At 49.3% G+C, this 25,568-nt stretch overlaps 1 protein-coding gene across 3 annotated transcripts in view; it reads right to left on the reverse strand.

Moving 5' to 3' along the window:
• Window positions 1-9,509: 9,509 nt before the first annotated feature.
• pigg (phosphatidylinositol glycan anchor biosynthesis class G (EMM blood group)) overlaps window positions 9,510-25,568 on the reverse strand; it is a 28,172-nt gene continuing 12,113 nt past the window's right edge. For 2 of the 3 annotated variants that reach the window (XM_067248132.1, XM_067248131.1), the window contains exons 8-13: window positions 24,105-24,389; window positions 22,809-23,209; window positions 20,288-20,479; window positions 16,261-16,570; window positions 15,095-15,258; window positions 9,510-10,819 (exon numbers count right to left, since the gene is read on the reverse strand). In XM_067248132.1, coding sequence (XP_067104233.1) covers window positions 10,600-10,819; window positions 15,095-15,258; window positions 16,261-16,570; window positions 20,288-20,479; window positions 22,809-23,209; window positions 24,105-24,389 — 1,572 coding nt within the window. In that variant the 3' untranslated portion in view covers window positions 9,510-10,599. The remainder of the gene's footprint in view (window positions 10,820-15,094; window positions 15,259-16,260; window positions 16,571-20,287; window positions 20,480-22,808; window positions 23,210-24,104; window positions 24,390-25,568) is intronic. The other variant, XR_010878113.1, reaches the window with a different exon arrangement.

Here is a 25,568-nt window from a genome sequence, read left to right on the forward strand (position 1 = left end):
TCATTTAGAAACTACCTCAATTCTGACTTGTGTGCCGAGTCCGACACCTGGACTTCTGTGTGCGTGCTGCAGTGGCTATCTGGCAAGTTCAGAAGAGTGCGCTGACATGGAATTCTGCGGGCATCAGTTTGTGTTTTTGGTTAAACTGCTTTGATTTTTCAAGCGTTGATTGGGATACTGTGTTTATTCTTTCCGGGATTATCAATCTAAATGAATGCAATGACTAATAAAGTAAATAGTTAAAATTCAAACTTCAGATTTTACTGGGGCCCAGCAGATTTATACTAGGGCACGTGCCCCAGTAAAAAGGGTCTAACGATACTCTTGGTCTGTCTCATCACTCATATGAGCTTTCTGTTCTGACACGAGCACTGGAACTGCTCTGTTACTAGGTGTTTTCAGTTCCTCTTTTAGGAGCAGTGGACAAAAACCTTCATTCTAATAGTTGACACGGAAATAATAGTGAAATACAGTATTTAGTTTGAGACCATCTAATGAGACAGGTGTAGGCTGCTCTTAGTTTGCCAGTTTGCAGTGGAATGACATCATACATCTAAACTTGTCTTCTTTAAGCCTTTCGATTCCATCATAGTTAGTTCTGACATAACTGCAGAGATGCAAATCTCAGGGGCGTCTTGATTGGATGATTACTGAGAATACCTGGCCAACGGTGGCACCCGTCTTCTTACTTTAATCTACAGCGTTGATTGTTACCAGCCAGTTTTATAGCAAGGAGGTCAAGGACAGTGTGCAAGCTCTACTCAGAAGTTAGCTATGTAGCCTATTCAGCTGTTAGCTATGTACTTAGCTGTTAGCTATGTACTCTGCTGTTAGCTATGTAGTCTATTCAGCTGTTAGCTATGTAGCCTATTCAGCTGTTAGTTATGTACTCTGCTGTTAGCTATGTAGCCTACTCAGCTCATGTACTCTAATGTAACTCTATGTACTCTGCTGTGTTACTGTGTTTTGTACTCTGCTGTGTTACTGTGTTAGCTATACTCAGTTACTGAGAACAGCATGAAGGCTCACTGAGTTAGCTGTGTTACTGGGCTCTGCCCTGCTGTTGAGTTAGCTGTGTTACTGGGCTCTGCCCTGCTGTTGAGTTAGCTGTGTTACTGGGCTCTGCCCTGCTGTTGAGTTAGCTGTGTTACTGGGCTCTGCCCTGCTGTTGAGTTAGCTGTGTTACTGGGCTCTGCCCTGCTGTTGAGTTAGCTGTGTTACTGGGCTCTGCCCTGCTGTTGAGTTAGCTGTGTTACTGTGCTCTGCCCTGCTGTTGAGTTAGCTGTGTTACTGGGCTCTGCCCTGCTGTTGAGTTAGCTGTGTTACTGTGCTCTGCCCTGCTGTTGTGCTGCAGGATGGGCCTGAGGTGACTCAGCTTTTGCCTCAGGGTGTATTCAAGTTTAAACAGACAACATATTAGTAGTTGTTCATATCACTCTATAAGAAGAGAAAGGGACAAAGGGTAAAAATACATGGATCAACTATCGAATTATAGATGTGACATAATTGTTTTGCAATGTAACATAAAATAACATAATTTATGTTAATGAAAACCGGTGCTACTTTAGCCTGCAAACATAAAACAGAAAGTAATTATCTCCATTGGGTATATTACATTTAGTCATTTAGCAGACGCTCTTATCCAGAGCGACTTACAGTAAGTACAGGGACATTCCCCAAGTACAGGTACAGGTGGCTGAGTGGTTAGGGAAACGGACTAGTAATCAGAAGGTTGCTGGTTCGATCCCCGGCTCTGCCAAATGACGTTGTGTCCTTGGTGAAGTGCCTTGGGCAAGGCACTTCACCCTACTTGCCTCGGGGGAGTGATCCTGTACTTACTGTAAGTCGCTCTTGATAAGAGCGTCTGCTAAATGACTAAATGTAAATTTGAGTTTAATAGCTTTAAAAAGTTGAGTTTACTAGCCTACCCTACGTGTCCACTACATCGTTTTTTAACGCTCTGAACCGCCCACAGTACACCACTCTCGGGGGCGTGTTAGACAAGTTAATACAGAGTTGTAGTTCTCTAAGGTCACTGTTGTAGTCATGGCCAAGCGTTCAGACTTGGGTTTATGTACTCACAATATTGATCAAAATACCACTTTTACACAACATTTTGTGTAAAAATACACAATATTTTACTGGTGCACGATTACAGTAGACTACGTGTTACGCCACCGGTCACTTAACCAGTCGTGTGTTGGCTGGGCTAGCGAGCTAGCAGTGGCACAGAACAGTCACATAATGTGACAAGACTGAATTTAAAAGTATAAAAACCTACAGGGGACACTGACAACATCGGCAACCCTGCACCATGCATTTTATTTTAATGTAATCTTTAAATTCAGGCTCATCACATTACGTAACTTTGTTCTGAATGTAACGGTGTGAAAACCGTGGAACTCACTCCTCAGGTATGTACTGTAGCAGGCCACCCGCGTTAACGAAGAGCTAGCTTTTCTTTGGCGTAGTTGGTAGTGGTCGCGCTGTGCAAGTCAGACGTTGAGTGTTCGAACCCAGTGAGTGGCGAACCCTAACCCTTGTTATGATGGTGGTGCGTGGCTACGTCTGTTACATACCCGTAACATGAACAGGACTGGTTGTGCAGCCACACACGATAAATTTCTCATCCATTTTGAAACTGAAACCTAGCAATGTTTACCATGATCAACGGTTGCTACGTTACCTAAAACAAGAAACCAATCCGATTGGCCAACGCTAGCGTTTAACGCTCCTCATTTACATAAAGTTGAGAAACGTCAACTCGCAACGCTCCGCTCGCCTTCACACAATGCCCCATTCTGATGCCCTACGCACGTTCAATGCCCGGTTTCATTGAAAATGAATTGGAAGTCGACGCCCCGCTCCGCTGTTGTGGACACGCACAGTATTCAAGATCATGCTTTGTGCTACTGTAGCTGATAAACAGCGCATGCAGGTTGAAATGTTAAGTAGAGTTTTTCATTTTTGGCTCTTTTTGTTCTGATCAAAGGTGCTGTCTTGGATAGCCAAGTTGCATTAGTTTAATGATGCAGCCAACATTACTATGTCCACACAAAGAAGAAAAGGCTGACTTGCATAACTCCCAGAGCGATGGGGTGATTACGCTGCAGAGATGGAGGATAGGCCAGGGAGTCTGAAAGGGAAAAGTGGTTCAAGGTAGGGTTAGGTATATATAGTAGACCCCTCGTCTACCTGTGGTCTGGTATCCTCTAGTCTACCTGTGGTAGGCCCCAGCCTTGGCAGGTAGGGCATTGTGAGTACTGTATGTGCTGAGGGTGGTACATACCTCAGTATCTCTGCTTCCCATCCCGGGTAACATTTTTGAAGGGTAAAAAAAACTACACTTAGATAAAATCAATCGTCCCTAAAAGCCTTTCATTAAACACACTGTGCAGAGCTGCCAGGAACAGTTCCCTTTGGAGGCGTTCCAGTGCCTTCTGAAAGCCAACAATGGGTATTTCCGTGGAAAAAATGTGGTTCATTACCCTTGTGTGTGCTTCCAGGCCATTAGCCTTGTTAGTGTGGTTGCACGCTATTGTTCTTTTCTTCAACTTTGGAATCTATAACTTCCTCAGTTTTAGAGTTAGATTTGACGCGTCAAAAGTAATTAAATGTAATTTAATCAGAAAGGTGAACTATATTATGGTGTCAAAATAAATAAATGTGTAGCGTATGGAATTTTAACAGTCTGACTTGGGTAGGTGTCAAAATAGTAAGTGATCAATGATTGCACAAACAACAGTGATAACATCTATTTTGTAGTGTTAGGTTCATTAGCATATTACCCAGAAGCCTCTTTTGCAGCTTCACCCAAAAAAGTGGAGAGGAATCCAGGCTGGATGTCTTAAGAGATGGAAGGAGAGATGTTTCTCAGCTCACAGGATGACACGCTAAGAGCAAGCACAGTAGAAACTCCATATCTAGTGGCTCAGGGTCTCATCCAATATGACATGTTTTATTATTTTTAAGACACCCACTTTGCTGCTTGCAATCAAGTAAATTAATCAGTGTAACAAATCAACCCCAGTCTCCACTATCATAGCTGAGGAAGTGCCGCCAGCTTCCAGTTTTCCAGACAACAAACGGTTCAAAACCTACCACTTCCCATATCAGACCGTGTTACTTACTGAAACATATTCATTTATCAGGCTGAGTGAACACTGGGCTGAATGTGAGCTAATCCACTTGGCTTGTAGGTTTGCAGGTCTGAGTGACATCATCACTTTTCACTTCCTGCTAAGAGGATCTGAAGGAACAAAGTGGGCCGACGCAGAGAGCAAATGGAGCGAGACGGAATTGATCTTTTGTACAATAAAGGACTGTCTCCAAATTCAGGAGGGCTGCTATCTCTGTGGCGACCTGGGCCTTTCCAACTGTCAGCCTCGGAACAAGACAGCCTCTGAACAAGCCGTCTTGGAGTTGTGGATAAGCATCTGCTTGCCTGTGATTGTCTATAGTTCCTCTGTCTTGTTGCAGGGTGAACCTGAGGAATGCGTGGGGAGGGCAGAGAGAAAAAGACCTGCTCCACTTTTTGATGAGGTCAAAAACAAAGAAGCGCAGTTTCATAGAGATGATCTGCTTAGTAAAACCTCTGAGCGTGTCCATGCATGCTGTGGTTGAAGAACGTGGCCGGCAGGCTAACTCCAACCAGACATGCTGCCCCCAGAGACAGAACCGCCAATCTGGATGCTTACAGCCACACACAAAGGCACCTTTTGAGCTTAATGTAAAACAGATCAAGTGCCTTGACCACAGTAATTCCCAATCTGAGATGCCTCAGCTTGCTCCAGCTACCTTTCCCCCACTGGTATTAGGATGGATGTAATTAAAGGAGCTTAAGTCAACACATTCAATTACCATGGAGAGTTTGATAAGGACCCAGCCTTTGGTCTGGATCATGTCCCTTACTCTGTTTTCTGATGGCATTCTAAATCCTGCCTGACAAACTTTAATTATCCTGAGAGCCAATGATCTGGCCATGCCTAGCCTTGTCTTAAGGCAGAGGTATGTCATTCTCTCAGTACCAATCAACAACCGCCTGTGACCTGATCATGCTGAAGTTCAATTAGTCATTACAGTCAAAATGGACTTCCAACACTGTAGTCATTACCCATAGAGGTGTCTGGCATGAATCATATGTTGATGTGGGGTGCACATGCTCAGACAGGGGGGATCAGCAGACAGACAGGGGAGATCAGCAGACAGACAGGGGAGATCAGCAGACAGACAGGGGAGCTCAGCAGACAGGGGGGATCAGCAGACAGGGGAGATCAGCAGACAGGGGAGATCAGCAGACAGACAGTGGAGGTTAGCAGACAGACAAGGGAGATCAGCAGACAGGGGAGATCAGCAAACAGGGGATATCAGCAGACAGGGGACATCAGCAAACAAGGGAGATCAGCAGACAAATCCCCTTTTGTCACCCTATCAGAATTTTGCTGCCTCCGTTTTTGGGAGGAAAATGCTTTGCAGCTCTGTGATTGGTGGTCCAGCTATGAATTTACAGAGGGCCGATTAATTATTCAATGAAAGACAAATTTCCATTGACAGTAAAATTGACCAATCATATCTTCCCTCTAAATGGGTGTGCTTTGTTATCGCTAACTTTATGAAAAGTACCGCCCGCTGTGGGGAACGCGATCACAAGCTGATAAACTAGCTAGCTCTAACGTTAGCTTGTTCGTTCACTTCACAACGGAAGCCGCGAGTAACGTTCCCGCTAGTGAGGAGGACATAAAAAATTACAGGACATTTTAGGAGGACATTTTAAATTAAAAGCAAAGGATCAGTTGCATGACCCAGCAATCAACCAATTCATCCAAATGGACAGGAAAATGGACTTTGTTTTCAAGTAAAGATCATCAAAGGTAGGCTATGTTATATAAAAACTTTTCGGCTGCCATGACACTGTTTTGTAGCCTTAGCCTAGCCTAGATGTTATAGTGTTGTGCAGAATGACCGGTCAATCTGTAGGCTAAATGTACCAACGCAACGTCATTATGCACAATTACTGTAAATAGTGCAGCAAGGGCTGGCTCAAATAGTGCGTAATGACCAACACAATTTCATGTAGGCCTAATGCTGTGTGCGCGCTGTATCGTGTTTTTTTCTGATGAGTAATTGGGGTCAGAGGGCCAAGGTTTAAGAGTCACGGTTCGCTACTGATATATACCATGTATAGTATATCTATAGTACCATGTATATAGTGTCCAAATAGACACATTTCAAACCCTCAAAGACATGGATGACTTGTGAATACTAAGTTCATGGATATAATTCCTTCTAAATTGATGTGTGGATAAACTTCAGGCTAATCAATTACAGAGACTAAACACTGTAAAGGAGAGAATTGAGCTGCTGTATGCCACATGTAGTCCCTCTGCCATGGAGTTCAGGTCTGTGTTCAGGGAACACCCCCCACGGGGGGCTTGGTGACGGCACACACAAAATGGAGTGTCAACTTTCCCAAAATGATTTTGTTTAGCATGAGAATGATTCCTGTCAGGCTGCATCCGTTGAAAGGTTAAAACGGTCTTCCTTATCGTCCAGAGCGGAGCCCCTGGATGCAAGGGAAGCCATGCGTACGCACAGAGCTTCTTTGTTATACCAACAATGAGTTTGTCTCCAAATACCTGCTCTAGTTTGTATAAAGGGTTTGTACTGGAGGCCAGAGTCTGACACAGAAGAAGAATGTCCATCTAGCTTTATTCACATCTCCGTTCACCCTCCTCCTGGTCCCTCTGGCTTCCACTGAACAACTGGTAACTACTCAGAATGAGTTTGAGGTCATGACTTATGCATGGGGACTCCAGGTTATAATGTGAATAAATATGAACCTTGTCAGGAACCGAGGCATTCCATAAATTAAATATGAAGTTGGGATGGCATGGGTAATTTGTTTATCCTGAGGTTCCACGGCATAATTCTTACTCTTTGTGAAAAGTTTGGTGTTGCAATATGCGGGGCTAACAACACTGAGCCGTGTTTCGAAATCCAATCTATTATCCTTATTTTGTCACAGCCGTAGTGTGGGTAAAGTATTGCACACTCAACAGCAAAATATTCAAGCTCAAACCTATTGTGGAGCCCAAAGCCAGACAGTATAGAACTAGGTCTCTCTATTTTCTACACTGTTTAACTGCCCTGACAGGTAATCAACTGCAATTTCATGCTGTATTCTAATGCTGCGTCTGGGCTGATGTGCTGCGTCTGGAATGAGTGGAGTAGCCTGAAGGAGAGGTAGCAGGAGAGGAGAGGAGGAGGTGAACAGCGACTGGTAGCAGGAGAGGAGGAGGTGAACAGCGACTGGTAGCAGGAGAGGAGGAGGTGAACAGCGACTGGTAGCAGGAGAGGAGGAGGTGAACAGCGACTGGTAGCAGGAGAGGAGGAGGTGAACAGCGACTGGTAGCAGGAGAGGAGGAGGTGAACAGCGAATGGTAGCAGGAGAGGAGGAGGTGAACAGCGACTGGTAGCAGGAGAGGAGGAGGTGAACAGCGACTGGTAGCAGGAGAGGAGGAGGTGAACAGCGACTGGTAGCAGGAGAGGAGAACAGTGACTGGTAGCAGGAGAGGAGAGGAGGAGGTGGTGAACAGTGACTGATAGGAGGGGGGAGGAGGTGAACAGTGACTGGTAGCAGGAGAGGATGAGGTGAACAGTGACTGGTAGCAGGAGAGGAGGAGGTGAACAGCGACTGGTAGCAGGAGAGGAGGAGGTGGTGAACAGTGACTGGTAGCAGGAGAGGAGGAGGTGAACAGCGACTGGTAGCAGGAGAGGAGAGGAGGAGGTGAACAGCGACTGGTAGCAGGAGAGGAGAGGAGGAGGTGAACAGCGACTGGTAGCAGGAGAGGAGGTGAACAGCGAATGGTAGCAGGAGAGGAGAGGAGGAGGTGAACAGCGACTGGTAGCAGGAGAGGAGGAGGTGAACAGTGACTGGTAGGAGGAGAGGAGGAGGTGAACAGTGACTGGTAGCAGGAGAGGAGAGGAGGAGGAGGTGAACAGTGACTGGTAACAGGAGAGGAGAGGAGGAGGTGAACAGTGACTGGTAGCAGGAGAGGAGGAGGTGAACAGTGACTGGTAGGAGGAGAGGAGGAGGTGAACAGTGACTGGTAGCAGGAGAGGAGAGGAGGAGAACAGTGACTGGTAACAGGAGAGGAGAGGAGGAGGTGAACAGTGACTGGTAGCAGGAGAGGAGAGGAGGTGAACAGTGACTGGTAGCAGGAGAGGAGAGGAGGAGGTGAACAGTGACTGGTAGCAGGAGAGGAGAGCGGGGGAACACCAGCTGCAGATCAGCTGCACTTGAATCAATAAACAGCAGACGCTGTATTTAAGAAAGAGCTCCCTTTTTCTCTCCCAACAGTAAATCTTTTGGCTTTCTTCCAGTTTCCATCTGGCAGGCGATTCGATGTTGGAGGCTGGCAGCCGAGGGAGGGGTACAGTAACAGTAACTCAGCCTCCGAGACTGGCTGCATCTCCAGAAGGCAGAGATGGTACAGCGCAGTGTTATATCCAGAGATGGTACAGTGCAGTGTTATATCCAGAGATGGCAAAAGTACACACATCCTTCACTCAAGTAGAAGTACAGATACTCATGTTAAATTTTTTTTTGTAAAAGTTGAAGTACTGACTACACTTTTTCATTCAAGTTTTTAAAAAAATTACGATGTTGTAACTGTAACTTCCCCAACCCTGGACACACTCTGTTTCAGCCACTCCCCTCCGGCAGAAGGCTGCGGTCCATCAGGACCAAAACCTCACACCACAGTTTCTTCCCATCCGCTGCTGGCCTCTTCAACAAGGCCAAGGACTCGCACTGACTTTAACACTTAACACCTTGCCATATTGCACTATGTTGCCCTATTTGTATTTGTATATTTTAGCTATTTATATTTTATTTTATGCTCATGAATATATAGATGAGCTGCGCGCTGATTGGTTGGTTTACAACGAGTGAAGCTGTGGAGCAAAGACGCAACATATCCAAACATGCATCGTGAATTGTAGATTTACTTGACAACACAAGTTATTTATTTGAATGAAACAGTCAGTTTCACCCCCTACTGTGGGGGTCTTGTGTTTAAATCTGTCTGAAGGATCTTAGAGCAAAATATTTGCTCTATAAATAAAACTGATAAAAGGTACATTTATTTTGGGACTCTTGGTTGAGCCTTTCCTTGTGGGACAGTTGGGTACCTGGAGAGACAGTTGGGAGAGGGGATCTGGACAGTCGGGGAGTGCGCTGCGGTTACAGGGATCTGGGCCCACGGATGTGTTTGGCACTACGCTCTGTGCTAGATTTGAACCCAGGTCGTTGTCGTTTAGGCCCTTGTTCTCAACCCACTACACCACAGCTCTGCAGCTGGAACTGAAATAGCTGCAATACCTACAGTGCCACTAGAGGCGCTGGCAATCCACAAAATGTTAAAGAACACTAGATTAACATGGAAAGTTCCTTCATAGAAACATTGTTTATGTCAAGTTAAAACAGCAATGCGGACATGTAAGAAAGCTCATGTTTGCATGTTTTATTTGGATGAAAGAAACAGTTCTCCCACAGTAGACATGCTGATGTCAGATTATTCATGACATTTCACCCTCAAAAATTACAGAAATATGATCCAAAAGCCAATATTCTCCATTTCCATCTTTACAAATTCACACAGGAGATAGCTGCAGGATATCTGACTGATCACATATTCTCTGCACAGCCCTTTGTCCAATAAGTTAAATGTGCCCATCAATAAACTAAATCAACAACTATGTAGAAACACTTTGGATCTGTCCTGAGGAAGGTTTTAACACAAGCGCAGGTACATGGACAATAAATGAAAGGGAATCACACCAAATTAATTAGATTAAAGTAAAATAAATAGAGGAACCTTCAAGCAAGACAGTATATGAACATTTACAGCAAGATTCACCCAGTGAATCTATGATTATTGTTACTTTCAAGCTCTATTCAAAAAGTAATCTGTAAACAAACAAATAGTATTCCAAAATATCACCACATCAAAGTTCTCAGTGAAAGAAAGATTTACACTACACAATTAAAAGATAATTAATAGAATATCAGAATCTGATATTAACCTGATCAACCTAATCATGTCCTTCTCGATTGGAATATAATATAATTGTTGACGAAAACTGCATTATATCGATGGCTTGACTTACAGAGTGCAAGAGTGGAATCTTAATGAAGTTACTATGAAGGAGACTAGAGTAATCGAGGTAGGTGAACGCACCACTACTGTGCTGCACAACAAACACACTATAAAATAACATAAAAACAATTCCATAGATGTATGCACCCCTGCCAGAAGTAATGTGCTCCTTCAACAGTAATATTATTAGAACACCAACCCTGCAATCTGCAGTCCCTCAGTCCCACTAGAACACATCCAGATTTTAGACATCTGCATTTATTACAAAAACTGTCATCAAGTATATTGCTTTTCCAAACACATTCTCAGAACTTCAGTCCCATCCACACAGTTCCTTATGCGTTGTGCCTCCTGTCCACCAGGGAGAGGGTCCTTGGTTCTGTCCAGTCACCCAAACCCAGCCCTCCCCTTCCAGTCCCTCCCAGGCACAGCAGTAGAGCTAGGCTCTGCTGGGGTGTCTCTGCTCCATGGTGGTGAAGAGCAGGCAGAGGCCGGCAGTGATGACCGTGTGCAGCGCTTCATACAGCAGCTTGGGGGAGAACACGCTCCAGATGAACAGGTGGTACCGCAGCACCGTCACCAGAACCACGTAGGTCGCCACGGCAACAGACCGCAGCACCGCCAAGCAGTAGCAGCCATGACCCAGCCCCACTGAACTCCTGAAGCGGGAGAGGAGGGGAAGAGAGGAGACAAGACAGGAAATATTAATGAAAATATGAACAGAAGGTAAGATGGGGGAAAAAAGGAGACAAAGTTTGAAAGAAGGAAAACAAGAGGCGACAATGACCAGTCTAATGGGAAGGAGAGTAGCAGACAGAGGAGGAGAAACATTGAATTGAATAAAACGTCCTCCTGTTTAGGTTCTTGTTTAGAACCGGTTCCCAGTGAATTGATTCCTTGGAATCGTTAGCAAAATTCCTTAACAATTCTGTTAACGGTTCTCTGTGCCGTTAAACAATTAAAATGCTAAGTTTAATAATGGATTAAAAATCGATATGCTCAGTTTAATAATGGGACACGCAAACGTCTGTCTGAATAAACTATAAAAGTTCGCGCATGCAGCAAACATGGCAACTAGGAAGAAGCGTTCTAAAGTTTGGTTGTATTTCACACGACAAAATGACAACAACGCCACTTGTAACGTAAAAGCATATTGGATGGATTTTTAATCCATTATTAAACTTAGCATTTTAATTGTTTAACCTTTTAATAGTCCTGTCAAATGTGCATGAAAACGCCTAAACAACATACCCAACGTACATTGAAAGCTGTTGTTGAACCATTTGGAGTACATGCATGTAAATGGTCTCTTTTGAAAGGTGACACTGAAGTTATTTCCCCTGTTGTTAGAACCCCTGTAAGTCCTACTGGTGTTGAGTAATACAAGCTTGAACACAAGGAAACTGAAAGTTTCTATCTCAGTCTAGATTTTGTTTTGAAAACAGAGGCCTGAAGAGGCCTAGAGGTGGTAGGTATTACCTCATTTCAGAGCCAGTCAAAGCCAGTTTGAGAAATTCATTTAGAACGAGTGTGTGTGTGTGTGGGGGGGGGGGTGCAGGACGCACAGACCTATGGCTGTAGAGGGGAACATCGATAAGAGAATCGATAAGGAATCGAATCGATAAGCAGGAATTGATAAGGAGTCGGAATCTTTAAAATCTTATCAATACGCATCCCTACTCCTGTTTTTTGTGTCTCTTTCCAAACATGTACATGTTGTGTTTCATGAGGAAAGCTGCTCTGCACCATGTGTCTGGACCACAGACAGCCCAGAGGGGGAAAGCTGCTCTGCACCATGTGTCTGGACCACAGACAGCCCAGAGGGGGAAAGCTGCTCTGCACCATGTGTCTGGACCACAGACAGCCCAGAGGGGGAAAGCTGCTCTGCACCATGTGTCTGGACCACAGACAGCCCAGAGGGGGAAAGCTGCTCTGCACCATGTGTCTGGACCACAGACAGCCCAGAGGGGGAAAGCTGCTCTGCACCATGTGTCTGGACCACAGACAGCCCAGAGGGGGAAAGCTGCTCTGCACCATGTGTCTGGACCACAGACAGCCCAGAGGGGGAAAGCTGCTCTGCACCATGTGTCTGGACCACAGACAGCCCAGAGGGGGTCAGACAAGCAGGCAACAGACAAGATACAGCCTCCGCCTGACTGCTGCACAAGGCCCTGCTACCTTCTAAACAGCCTCATATCTATTCACATCTAGTCTGTGTGCCACTAGCAGCAGGAGGACAGGCGACCTTAGAGGGCAGTCCTTGAATTAAACCCACAAGCAGCAATGAAAACAGGCCGGCCTTTCCGGGCCTCCAGTGTCCACGACTATATTGTATATAAATATATACATGCATACATTTGAATGTTTACACACACCCTCACACAAACACACACACACAGAATGCCACCATCCTGGTTATCAGGAAGCAGGGTCATTTTTCAAGCCTCCAGAGCCAGGTCGTCTGTCTCAGCTTAGACACAGGGTTATGGTGAGGGTTGGGTTAGGTTTAGGGTAGGGTTAGTGTTAGGTTTGGGGTTAGGGTTAGAGACTGTATTCAAACAGGTGTTTATCAGCAAAAAGTTATTATCAAAAACTTTTGATATGGGCAGAAGACGTTTTGGTTCATTATGCATATGTACCACAAATACTTGTTTACAAAATAGCAATTCCAGACCATTTGCAAGTCTAATACCATCTCCAATGGGTTAGGGCTAGTTACCATCTCCAACGCCATGTTTATGACCTTGTTGATGTGAGATGTAGTGCAGTGTTTGGTCCTACTGTCTCTCTCTTACACACACACAGACCTCTCAACGCCCACTCCAACTCTCTTTGTGGGTTTAGACTGGGAGTTATTGATCAGAGTCCATTTCCAGTCTGTGGTCTGCTGACGGAGCTAATGAGCTGTATGGTGTCAGACCTAGAGGCTCAGACTCCGTCAGAGGCTCAGACTCGTTTCTCATCTCTAACTGCACTCTGGGAGGCCGGGAGGGGGCTTGGAGGAGGCTGGGGGGCTGGGAGGAGGCTGGGGGGACTGGGAGGAGGCTGGGGGGACTGGGAGGAGGCTGGGGGGCTGGGAGGAGGCTGGGGGGACTGGGAGGAGGCTGGGGGGACTGGGAGGAGGCTGGGGGGACTGGGAGGAGGCTGGGGGGCTGGGAGGAGGCTGGGGGGACTGGGAGGAGGCTGGGGGGCTTGGAGGAGGCTGGGGGGCTGGGAGGAGGCTGGGGGGCTGGGAGGAGGCTGGGGGGACTGGGAGGAGGCTGGGGGGCTGGGAGGAGGGTGGTGGGGGGGCTGGGGGGGGCAGGGAGGAGGCTGGTGGCATTTTTTTTGGACAACCTGTTTAAATACAGTTTTTCTTTTCTTTTTTCCCAACATTACAGTGCATGTAGAAAGTACAGCAGAACAAGGATCATGTATAAATCATTCAATTAATGATTATCTTCAATTAATTTAATGAGAATAACGGCAATCAATTAGTCCTGGATTAAAGCACAGGGCCCAGTCTTGTAGATCAAGGGGATGTGCTGTGATGGTCTGCTGGCATCTTTGACCCACCCGGGGGCATCGCCGTCTGGGCCGCATCAGAGCACAAGGCTAGCGACTGCTCATCACAGTCTTGGCCCTCCCCCTCCCTCCTCTCTCAAGGCTAGCGACTGCTCATCACAGTCTCGGCCCTCCCCCTCCCTCCTCTCTCAAGGCTAGCGACTGCTCATCACAGTCTCGGCCCTCCCCCTCCCTCCTCTCTCAAGGCTAGCGACTGCTCATCACAGTCTCGGCCCTCCCCCTCCCTCCTCTCTCAAGGCTAGCGACTGCTCATCACAGTCTCGGCCCTCCACCTCCCTCCTCTCTCAAGGCTATCGACTGCTCATCACAGTCTCGGCCCTCCACCTCCCTCCTCTCTCAAGGCTAGCGACTGCTCATCACAGTCTCGGCCCTCTACCTCCCTCCTCTCTCAAGGCTAGCGACTGCTCATCACAGTCTCGGCCCTCCCCCTCCCTCCTCTCTCAAGGCTATCGACTGCTCATCACAGTCTCGGCCCTCCCCCTCCCTCCTCTCTCAAGGCTAGCGACTGCTCATCACAGTCTCGGCCCTCCACCTCCCTCCTCTCTCAAGGCTATCGACTGCTCATCACAGTCTCGGCCCTCCACCTCCCTCCTCTCTCAAGGCTAGCGACTGCTCATCACAGTCTCGGCCCTCCACCTCCCTCCTCTCTCAAGGCTAGCGACTGCTCATCACAGTCTCGGCCCTCCCCCTCCCTCCTCTCTCAAGGCTATCGACTGCTCATCACAGTCTCGGCCCTCCCCCTCCCTCCTCTCTCAAGGCTAGCGACTGCTCATCACAGTCTCGGCCCTCCCCCTCCCTCCTCTCTCAAGGCTAGTGACTGCTCATCACAGTCTCGGCCCTCCACCTCCCTCCTCTCTCAAGGCTAGCGACTGCTCATCACAGTCTCGGCCCTCCACCTCCCTCCTGTCTCTCTCCTTCATTTTCAACTTCAGGTTTTATGTTATGGTCGGGGTCAATTCAGTTTCCATTCTATTGAAGGGAGTAAATGAAAATTCCACTCATGAATAACTTAGCTTTTTTTCTTAGCAACCTTTGAATGAAAACTGTCTCCAGGACACAGACCTGGTTTAGAGAGCATTTTAAATCAATCAGAATACCTTTTATATGTGCTACTGAGCTGGCCTGGAGTAGTGGAACAAATAACCAGAAATGAACACATCACACCCATCACGACTAACTCCAGATAACACAGGCGATTTTAAATGAAGGTCTACTCTAACCTGGAAGGACGTGAAATGTATCATTTCATTCAAATGTTCTGAGTTGTGATTTTCCACTCAAGTGATTCAGCCTCATGGTTAGGAACAGCTGCCTCTGTGGATCAACCAATCAGCAGAAAGGTGACAGTGAGGAAGAGGAGGAGGGCTGACCTGTGAGAGTGAGTGCTGAGGTAGTACAGCAGGTGGCAGGCCCAGAGCAGAGGCCCAGCGTAGGTGGTCAGGGCGGTAAGGAAGATGGCAGGAGCTTCCACGTAACTCTCCAAACCCACGAAGCCTACAGAGATGTCCACGCTGGCGATATTGTTGGAGTTACCCTGCGGACACACACACACACACACCTTCCCAGGAAACCCTCATGATGAACGGGACACAGACCATTAGGTGGAAGGAGGCCCTCTCCCTGCTCCTTCTCAATCCCTCCTCTCTCTCTCTGTCTCTCTCTCTCTCTCTCTGTACAGATGTCTCACCTGTGTGTGTGTGTGTGTGTGTGTGAGTTTAGTTGAGTGTGTGATGTCTGGGACACAACCAGCTTGATCATGTCATGAATATCCATTTCAAAGCCCACAGAACAACATTATTCTGGTGGATCAATGTAATCGCTCAATCATGAAAGCCCCAGACAGCCAACTGTTGGGGGACCAATCAGAGGCCAGAACATTGGCTGTTCAGCGATGCCTGGAGTGGGCCAGGAGAATGCCAATACCGCTGTTCCATAATGCCAGCACTCCAGTCTATAATTTCACGGCTGGACGGCTGAGGAGGTAATTGGTGGTGGTGGCAGATTCCTGACCCCTCAATGCTGCTAACGACTCTACAGCAGAGATGGTCATCACCCATCAAGAGCAGAAACACTGAGAGAAAAGGAAGAGGAGAGGAAAGGAAAAGAGAGAAGGAAGGGAGCGGAAGACAGGAGAGGAAGAGACAGGAGAGGAGGAGAGAGAAGGAGAGAACAGGACCATCTTGGAAAGTTGCTTGGTGGGGTCACCCTGACCTCCACAAATATCAACTTTCTCATTCACACACATACTGTACTCACACACACACACACACACACTCAGAGATCTGAGATCTCAAGTGGTCCTCATCAGCCTGGCTCAGAGGGAAGAGGTGCTCCTTTCTCCTCAGCAAATAGAGAGGGGGAGGAAGCGAGGGAGGGGAAGAGGATGATAGTGGCAGGAGAAAAGGGTGAGGAGAGGGGAGAGTGTGAGGAGAGGAAGAGGGTGAATGGAGAGGAGGAGAGGGTGAGGTTAGGGAGGTGAGGATGAGAGGGTGAGTGGAACAGAGAGAGGGTCAGATAGCTGCATGTTCCTGCTGACCTGGAAGTAGAAGAAGGCCTGTCCAAACCAATAGTGCATGACGCTGGTGTGAGCGGGGCGGTAGTGCAGCGGGCTCCAGATGAAGCGGGCCATGAGTGTCTGGACCAGCAGGCAGCAGGCCAGCACCGGGAGGTTGTGGGGTCGCAGCAGCAGAGACACCAGCAGCACCACCCCACTGTACAGCTCCCACAGGCCCCTGCTCTTCAGGCGGGCGTCAGCCGACACCACCTGCGAGCGCAGCAGGTCCCTGGAGCCGCTGAACAGGATGCCCAGCACAAACACGTACACGAAGCGTGCCTCCACCGTTCCCCTGGCAACAGGAGGGGCCGCTGTCAGTCACGTGTTTACCACAGAGCAACACACACATATACACACACACGAGTAAACACACACACACACACTGTTACGTGCATGCCGAGTGGCTGGGTGATGGGAATGTTTCATATTGATTTCTCGGAAGTAACTTTAATGATAACTAGTGATGGGCCGTTATCGGCGTTAACGCGCGTTAAATATCGCCGTTAATCTATTCTCAAAGTTGGGTTGGGAGCTGGGTCTATACTACGCAAGCTATGATGAATTTCACCTTGATATTTTAGCGTGGATGTATACCTAGCCGAATTGCAATGTAGGGGGCGAGATCCAGTCTTCGAACCTGTGTGTTTGCCTTGTGTATGAAATTATCACATCAAACGTGACGTGCTAACATGGATGCAGCTATGAAGCCGCCTGGTTTGTATGTATTTTTAAGAAGCTTCCCAATGGAAACCTCGACAAGACTAAGGTTGTTTGCACCTTGTGCTATGCGGAATTAGTTTGCTGTAGGAGTTCTTCCAGTCTCAAATACCACCTAAACGCAAAGCATCCCTTAGCTAATGCGGAAGATGCCGGGCCAAGCACTGATGTAGCGCAGGGGAAGAGTCGTCGTCAAACTACGATGTTTGAGTGCAACCGAGGCAAGCCCGTCAGCACAGCTCTATCAGCCAAGCTAACTAATCTAATAAACAGTTAATAAACAAGTACATCTTATTGAACATAATTTATCTTCTGTAATCTTCTGTAAACTGTTTATTTTCAAACATCCAACCCGAAGCCTCCTCGGACCGCTTGTCTATCAAATCCAAAAAACAACATCCATATTTCTCTATATTAGCTTTTTTTCTCACCATTTACATGTAGTCATTTAGCAGACGCTCTTATCCAGAGCGACTTACAGTAAGTACAGGGACATTCCCCCGAGGCAAGTAGGGTGAAGCGCCTTGCCCAAGGACACAACGTCAGTTGGCACGGCCGGGAATCGAACAGGCAACCTTCGGATTACAAGCCCGATTCCCTAACCGCTCAGCCAACTGACTCCCTCACCAGACATCACCAGGCATCACCAGACATCACTAGTTATCACCAGGGCATCACTAGGCATAACCAGGCATCACTAGGGCATCACCAGGCATCACCAGGCATCACCAGGCATCACCAGGCATCACTAGGACATCACCACATGAGTTCTGATGGGAACTGGAATATATTTACATATTTCCTGAGAATGTGCATGCATACGTGCTCAGAATTTAAGTGTCAGCACAACACACATTTCCAGGTTAATCAGGATAATAAATAATTGAGCCGTGTTTTGTGCAGGTGTAAATCCCGGCAGAGCCGTCTACAGCAGCAGCAGTGGGCGTGTGGGAGTGGGAATCATTAGCTACGTTGCAGTCTATGCAAACAGTCTCATCTCATGCCCGGCTGGGATTCTATCTGCCCTCCTGGACACACAGGAGGAGCTGCTGAAACAGTCCTGCAGACTCTCCCCAGGAGCTGCTAACACAGTCCTGCAGACTCTCCCCAGGAGCTGCTAACACAGTCCTGCAGACTCTCCCCAGGAGCTGCTGACACAGTCCTGCAGACTCTCCCCAGGAGCTGCTGACACAGTCCTGCAGACGCTCCCCAGGAGCTGCTGACACAGTCCTGCAGACTCTCCCCAGGAGCTGCTAACACAGTCCTGCAGACTCTCCCCAGGAGCTGCTAACACAGCAGCCAGACAGCAGAGCAGCTCAGACACCTGGCCACAGCCTCGCGCAGGAGGACTAGGAGGAGAGGCCAGCCTCACGCAGGAGGAAAGGCCAGTCTCACGCAGGAGGACTAGGAGGAGAGGTCAGCCTGACGCGGGACGACTAGGAGGAGAGGCCAGCCTCACGCAGGAGGACTAGGAGGAGAGGTCAGCCTGACGCGGGACGACTAGGAGGAAAGGCCAGCCTCACGCAGGAGGACTAGGAGGAGAGGTCAGCCTGACGCGGGACGACTAGGAGGAGAGGCCAGCCTCACGCAGGAGGACTAGGAGGAGAGGTCAGCCTGACGCGGGACGACTAGGAGGAAAGGCCAGTCTCACGCAGGAGGACTAGGAGGAGAGGTCAGCCTGACGCGGGACGACTAGGAGGAGAGGCCAGCCTCACGCAGGAGGACTAGGAGGAGAGGCCAGCCTCACGCAGGAGGACTAGGAGGAGAGGCCAGCCTCACGCAGGAGGACTAGGAGGAGAGGTCAGCCTGACGCGGGACGACTAGGAGGAGAGGCCAGCCTCACGCAGGAGGACTAGGAGGAGAGGCCAGCCTCACGCAGGAGGACTAGGAGGAGAGGTCAGCCTGACGCGGGACGACTAGGAGGAGAGGCCAGCCTCACGCAGGAGGACTAGGAGGGGGGGCCAGCCTCACGCAGGAGGACTAGGAGGAGAGGCCAGCCTCACGCAGGAGGACTAGGAGGAGAGGTCAGCCTGACGCGGGACGACTAGGAGGAGAGGCCAGCCTCACGCAGGAGGACTAGGAGGAGAGGTCAGCCTGACGCGGAACGACTAGGAGGAGAGGCCAGCCTCACGCAGGAGGACTAGGAGGAGAGGTCAGCCTGACGCGGGACGACTAGGAGGAGAGGCCAGCCTCACGCAGGAGGACTAGGAGGAGAGGCCAGCCTCACGCAGGAGGACTAGGAGGAGAGGTCAGCCTGACGCGGGACGACTAGGAGGAGAGGCCAGCCTCACGCAGGAGGACTAGGAGGAGAGGTCAGCCTGACGCGGGACGACTAGGAGGGGGGGCCAGCCTCACGCAGGAGGACTAGGAGGAGAGGCCAGCCTCACGCAGGAGGACTAGGAGGAGAGGCCAGCCTCACGCAGGAGGACTAGGAGGAGAGGCCAGCCTCACGCAGGAGGACTAGGAGGAGAGGCCAGCCTCACGCAGGAGGACTAGGAGGAGAGGCCAGCCTCACGCAGGAGGACTAGGAGGAGAGGCCAGCCTCACGCAGGAGGACTAGGAGGAGAGGCCAGCCTCACGCAGGAGGACTAGGAGGAGAGGCCAGCCTCACGCAGGAGGACTAGGAGGAGAGGCCAGCCTCACGCAGGAGGACTAGGAGGAGAGGCCAGCCTCACGCAGGAGGACTAGGAGGAGAGGCCAGCCTCACGCAGGAGGACTAGGAGGGGGGGCCAGGACAGCGGTGATTAATGAGCAGGGGGTTAGGGTTAGGGTTAGACAGGACTGATGGGCTGGAGGCAGCCCACCTGTCACCTCCACACTCCAGCCCATCAGTCCTGTCTGCTCCCAGGGAGCTGAGAGAGGGACCTGTGCTCGAGGGAGCTAGGTTATCTGTCTGACTGCACTCAGTGGTTATCTGGTTATCTGGCCGACTGGTTATCTGTCTGTAGGGAGACAAGGTCTCTCGGCTGAGAAGCCCCTCATGGTGATTACAAGCATGGGAGTAAACAACGCGATCAGCCGACTAATTGATCCATTTATCATGCTGATCCAAGGGGCTGGCGAACAACAACTCAATGATCCTCGAGCTGGAGGCCTCTAACTGTTCTGCTGTGTAATGATCCCTGCCCCCCGCCCCCAAGCCCCCTAGGCCCCCCAGGCCCCCAGACGTCCACCCCCCGGACTCCAACCTCTATCCTTCGGTCTTACATACACTGCACGTTCTGATGTACTCAAGTATTCTACACTTCTACAACGGTAAACAAAACAATACTGCATAATAATAATAACTTACTTGGACATGTTTCTGCCAGCATGTTGCCACGGGAACAAAACATTTCCCACAGCGGCACGGTAACTGAAGACTCCCAGAAGGCCGAGCGTCAGCGCCACCCTGGACACCCAGGAGCAGCGCCGCTGGACCAGGAAGTAGATGAGAGACAATGAAAACGCAGCCAGGAGGGAGAGAGCTGTCTTGTGTTCCGAGCTGTAGAGGAGAAGAAAGACAAGTTGTCCGTTAATCCTCTCGAGGCACAGGATGTCTGTACTCACACACAACTTCTAGCCTAAAAGCTTGGTGTGGAGCTGCCATGTTGTGCTTCCTAAACAGATATCAAACCATTGACCTGGGTACTGCAGCAAGCAGGAGAAGCCTTCATTAGGCTGCAGGGTGTAAAGCACCAAGCAGCTGGGGACACATACCAGAGCAGCCTCATTATTCAGACCATAGGCAGAGGAGACGAGGGGGGAGGCAGTGATGGAGGGAGGTCAGATGAGCACAGAAACAAACTCTGACCTGCAGGAGAGCCCAGGAACAACCACAGGCTACCAACCACACAGCCTCGCCCTGCTTTGCCTACTTCTTCAGAACCTTCTCCTGATGAGACCTTTGCTGAAGGTTAAGCAGATCCTTCATGACGTTCACAATCTGATAGAAATCTGCGGAAATTCATTGGAAAGAGACTATTACGGCTCGTTATCTCTGCAGACATCAGCATTAGCTCTCCCCCCAGAGTGACAGACTCATACAGGCTGAGCTGGTACCTGCAGAGCAGACAGGATGTGACTCAGACAACAGCTCTTAGTTCCTGTCCAGGTGCTTTTATTCATAACCTCGCTGCAAGGAGCCACTGTCATTATGTTGCAGAAGACTTCCACCCTGAGCCACAAAAGCTAATGGAAAGCTTTCTCTGCTCTCAGCTTGGATAAAGAAGAGTGCATCTCTACTTGTTATCTAACACTCTCCTTCACTCTGAGTCTCTCTGGTACCAAGAGTCTTCTCAGATCAGATAGTTATTAACTCCAGAAATCATGTGGTTTCTAATGTACTGTAAACAGGCCTTAGAAGATGTGTATTAAGCCTTATGAAGAGACATAAAAACAAGATAACAGATTGGTGATTTTAGTGTCCAGGATCATAGGGAATCTGTGTTGGACTAGGGTTAGGGTTTGGGCTAAACCTTATTCAGTTAGTCAACACACAGACCCAGACCTAGTCAGTATACAGAACCAGACAGTATACAGACCCAGACCTAGTCAGTATACAGACCCAGACAGTATACAGACCCAGACCTAGTCAGTATACAGACTCGGACCTAGTCAGTACACAGGCACAGACCTAGTCAGTATACAGACCCAGACCTAGTCAGTATACAGGCACAGACCTAGTCAGTATACAGACCCAGACCTAGTCAGTGTACAGACCCAGACCTAGTCAGTATACAGACCCAGACCTAGTCAGTATTCAGACCCAGACCTAGTCAGTATACAGGCACAGACCTAGTCAGTATTCAGACCCAGACCTAGTCAGTATACAGGCACAGACCTAGTCAGTATACAGGCACAGACCTAGTCAGTGTACAGGCACAGACCTAGTCAGTGTACAGGCACAGACCTAGTCAGTATTCAGACCCAGACCTAGTCAGTATACACACACAGGCTGGTTAACTGGATCTGCTTCCAGCTCTGGCCTGAGCACACTTTATTTTAGAATGTGTCCAGGAATGTGTCCAGGTGAACAGACCAGCCACCAGGCCCTCTGCTCCTTTTCTGAAGGGGGAGACGGGATGAGGGGGGACAGGAGGATGAGGGGAGGGAGAGGAGGATGAGGGGATGGAGAGGACAGGAGGATGAGGGGAGGGAGAGGAGGATGAGGGGATGGAGAGGACAGGAGGATGAGGGGAGGGAGAGGACAGGAGGATGAGGGGAGGGAGAGGACAGGAGGATGAGGGGATGGAGAGGAGGATGAGGGGATGGAGAGGACAGGAGGATGAGGGGAGGGAGAGGAGGATGAGGGGATGGAGAGGACAGGAGCATGAGGGGAGGGAGAGGAGGATGAGGGGATGGAGAGGACAGGAGCATGAGGGGAGGGAGAGGAGGATGAGGGGATGGAGAGGACAGGAGGATGAGGGGATGGAGAGGACAGGAGGATGAGGGGAGGGAGAGGACAGGAGGATGAGGGGATGGATAGGACAGGAGGATGAGGGGAGGGAGAGGAGGATGAGGGGAGGGAGAGGACAGGAGGATGAGGGGATGGAGAGGACAGGAGGATGAGGGGATGGAGAGGACAGGAGGATGAGGGGATGGAGAGGACAGGAGGATGAGGGGATGGAGAGGACAGGAAGATGAGGGGAGGGAGAGGAGGATGAGGGGAGGGAGAGGACAGGAGGATGAGGGGATGGAGAGGACAGGAGGATGAGGGGAGGGAGAGGAGGATGAGGGGAGGGAGAGGACAGGAGGATGAGGGGATGGAGAGGACAGGAGGATGAGGGGAGGGAGAGGAGAACGAGGGGGTAGCGTAGTGTGGAGAAGATCACCTGTTAAGCCAGTGGCCCAGGTCGGGCAGGTGGGCCCACTGCACCCCTGTCTGGTTGAGGGAGCGCAGCAGCCGGCAGCAGGCCAGCGTGACGACCGGGGTGGCCAGCGCAAGCCACCTCTCCGCTCCCGCACCCTTCACCCCCAGGGAGTCTGCGGGGCTGGGGGCCAGGGGCTCCTCGGAGCAGGGCAGTAAGGGGTCCACGGGGCCCCTGGGCTCTCGGAAGTAGGTGCGGCAGACGTCCTGGAAGAGGGCGAGGCACAGCGTGCTGAGCAGGAAGTACCACGTCTGGTGCTCCTCCTCCACAAAGCTGCTGGCCGCCAGGCTGAGGGTGTGTCCGGCCGTGCCCAGCAGCAGCAGAGCCTCCAACTCCGACACGCTCCAGACGCCCCGCACCGGCGACTGGGGAGGAAGCAGGGAGGAACACAACCCTTACATGCAGTACAGGTGGTACAGTCTAACCCCCTACATACAGGTGGTACAGTCTAACCCATTACATACAGGTGGTATGTAATGGGTTAGAAAATCTCAACTCGAATCGCATCGTGTCGCTACCCACAATGCACCACGCAAGCGATTTGCCTGGCTCCATTGAAAATGAATGGAAAGGATGTTGTCGCGTCGCTCGCGTCAAAAATCTCAACTCGAATCGCATTGTGTCGCTACCCACAATGCACCACGCAAGCGATTTGCCTGGCTCCATTGAATATGAATGGAAAGCATGTTGTCGCGTCGCTCGCGTCGCTGCAGTGGACACGCACCATAACCCCCTACATACAGGTGGTACAGTCTAACCCCCTACATACAGGTGATAGTCTAACCCCCTACATACAGGTGGTACAGTCTAACCCCCTACATACAGGTGATAGTCTAACCCCCTACATACAGGTGGTAGAGTCTGCCCCCAAAATACGACAAAAAAGACAAAGACAAAAATAACATCAGCAAACACATTTTTTGCAGAGCCTGAAAGAGTTGAATCCCTTTGGCATTTTCCTGAAATTGCCACACGCAAGTTGGGTTTATCAGATTCCCTGGCAGGCTGCTTTAGTAGGGTTATCTCTTTCTGCAGATGTCATAAGCAGTAGGGTCTCCAGGTTGCATAAATGTTCATTCTGCTGCTGAGATCCCAGCGGACTATCGGACAGAGCCAGTCCTGTGGTCCTGACAACCCTTATCATGCCAGGTCCCTCATTCTGCCTGCCCCCCGTCAACCACATCTCTCATTAAATCACTCCTTCAACCTGAGAGACCCTGCCAGTGATGGTGCTTGATAGAAGGAGGGTAAAAAACTCACCTTCCCAGGGGGCTTTGCTCCCAGGGGAAGCCTCCTGGTTGCCATGGAGAGCAGTATGCAGAGCAGGGCTGAGGAGAAGGCCAGTGCTGGGAACACCAGGCCCCAGGGGAGACTGCAGGAGTAGCAGGAGGCCTGGGCGGAGGTGCAGATCAGCACGTGGGCAGAGCAGAGCAGCAGAGAGAGCAGGTAGCAGGGCGGGGCCAGCAGGGCGGCGCTCACAGGAACCTCCACCTCCCCCGAGCCACCCAGAGCCTCCGGCAGAGCCAGCAGCAGCAGCAGCACGGACTGGAGACACACACACACACCACACAGACACACCACACACACCACACAGACACACCACACACACACACACACACACACACACAAAGGGGAGAGAAGAGAACATCACAGGCTTGTCCTTGGCTCTCCTCAGAGACGAGCAGCTCACTGTCAAACTTTCTTTGTGAAAATAGCTCCTTCTTCCTCCCTCCTGGTCCCTCAGACAGGAGAGACCAGGCAAGGCTGGGAACCCGTCAGTCCTGACAGGAGAGAACCCGGGACTTGTGGATAGCATTTCTTAAAGAACTAGTTGACTGTAGAAACCCACCTGGGTAAACGTTTTACCATCAAAAGAAGCTTTTTACTTAGATGAATCATGTTCAAATGCATGTTGTCGGTGACTCCAGCAGCCAGCGTGTGGGTCCAGCAGAAAGGCTGTGCTCGTCTGTGTGGAGGAGCCCACCAGGGGACTGTGTTTCTGCTAATGTCCCTTTTAACATTCGCTGTGTAAAGAGCTAAATAACATTGCTCCCCATAATAGTGTGAGAGAATGGATTTCTCAACAAAAGCTATGAAAACACCCTGTAGTTGCTTGAGAACTTCTCCTAGGCTGAAAAACCAAACAAAATAATGCATATTCAGGAAAAGAGTTACGTTCATGAAATATTAATGCACAAGTATGGAACAGGGGTGGGCAAATGAAGTAAAATCATACCGAAAATAACAAGCCAGCAAAATGAGCCAGAAAACCACAGCAATAATGTCTCCTTAACAGTATTGCCATCCCTTTATTTTATTTGTTTTGCGTAAATGAAGCTATGAAATGGAGCTACAACAATCCAGTAACATCAGTTCTGATGATAATAATAACATACTGATAATTATGTTAATAATGTTCTGATAATGATGATAACGTACTGATGATGGCAATAACGTATTGATGATGATGATAATGTACTGATGATGATGATAATGTACTGATGATAATGATGATAATGTACTGATAATTATAATAATGTACTGATGATGACAATGTACTGATGATGATGATAATGTACTAAAGATAATGATGATAATGTGCTGATAATTATAATAATGTACTGATGATGATGTTGATGATGATAATGTACTGATGATGATGATAATGTACTGATAATTATAATAATGTACTGATGACAATTATAATAATGTACTGATGATGAT

Source organism: Osmerus mordax, chromosome 12 (assembly GCF_038355195.1).
Source record: "Osmerus mordax isolate fOsmMor3 chromosome 12, fOsmMor3.pri, whole genome shotgun sequence".
In the NCBI taxonomy this organism is placed as follows: domain Eukaryota; kingdom Metazoa; phylum Chordata; class Actinopteri; order Osmeriformes; family Osmeridae; genus Osmerus; species Osmerus mordax.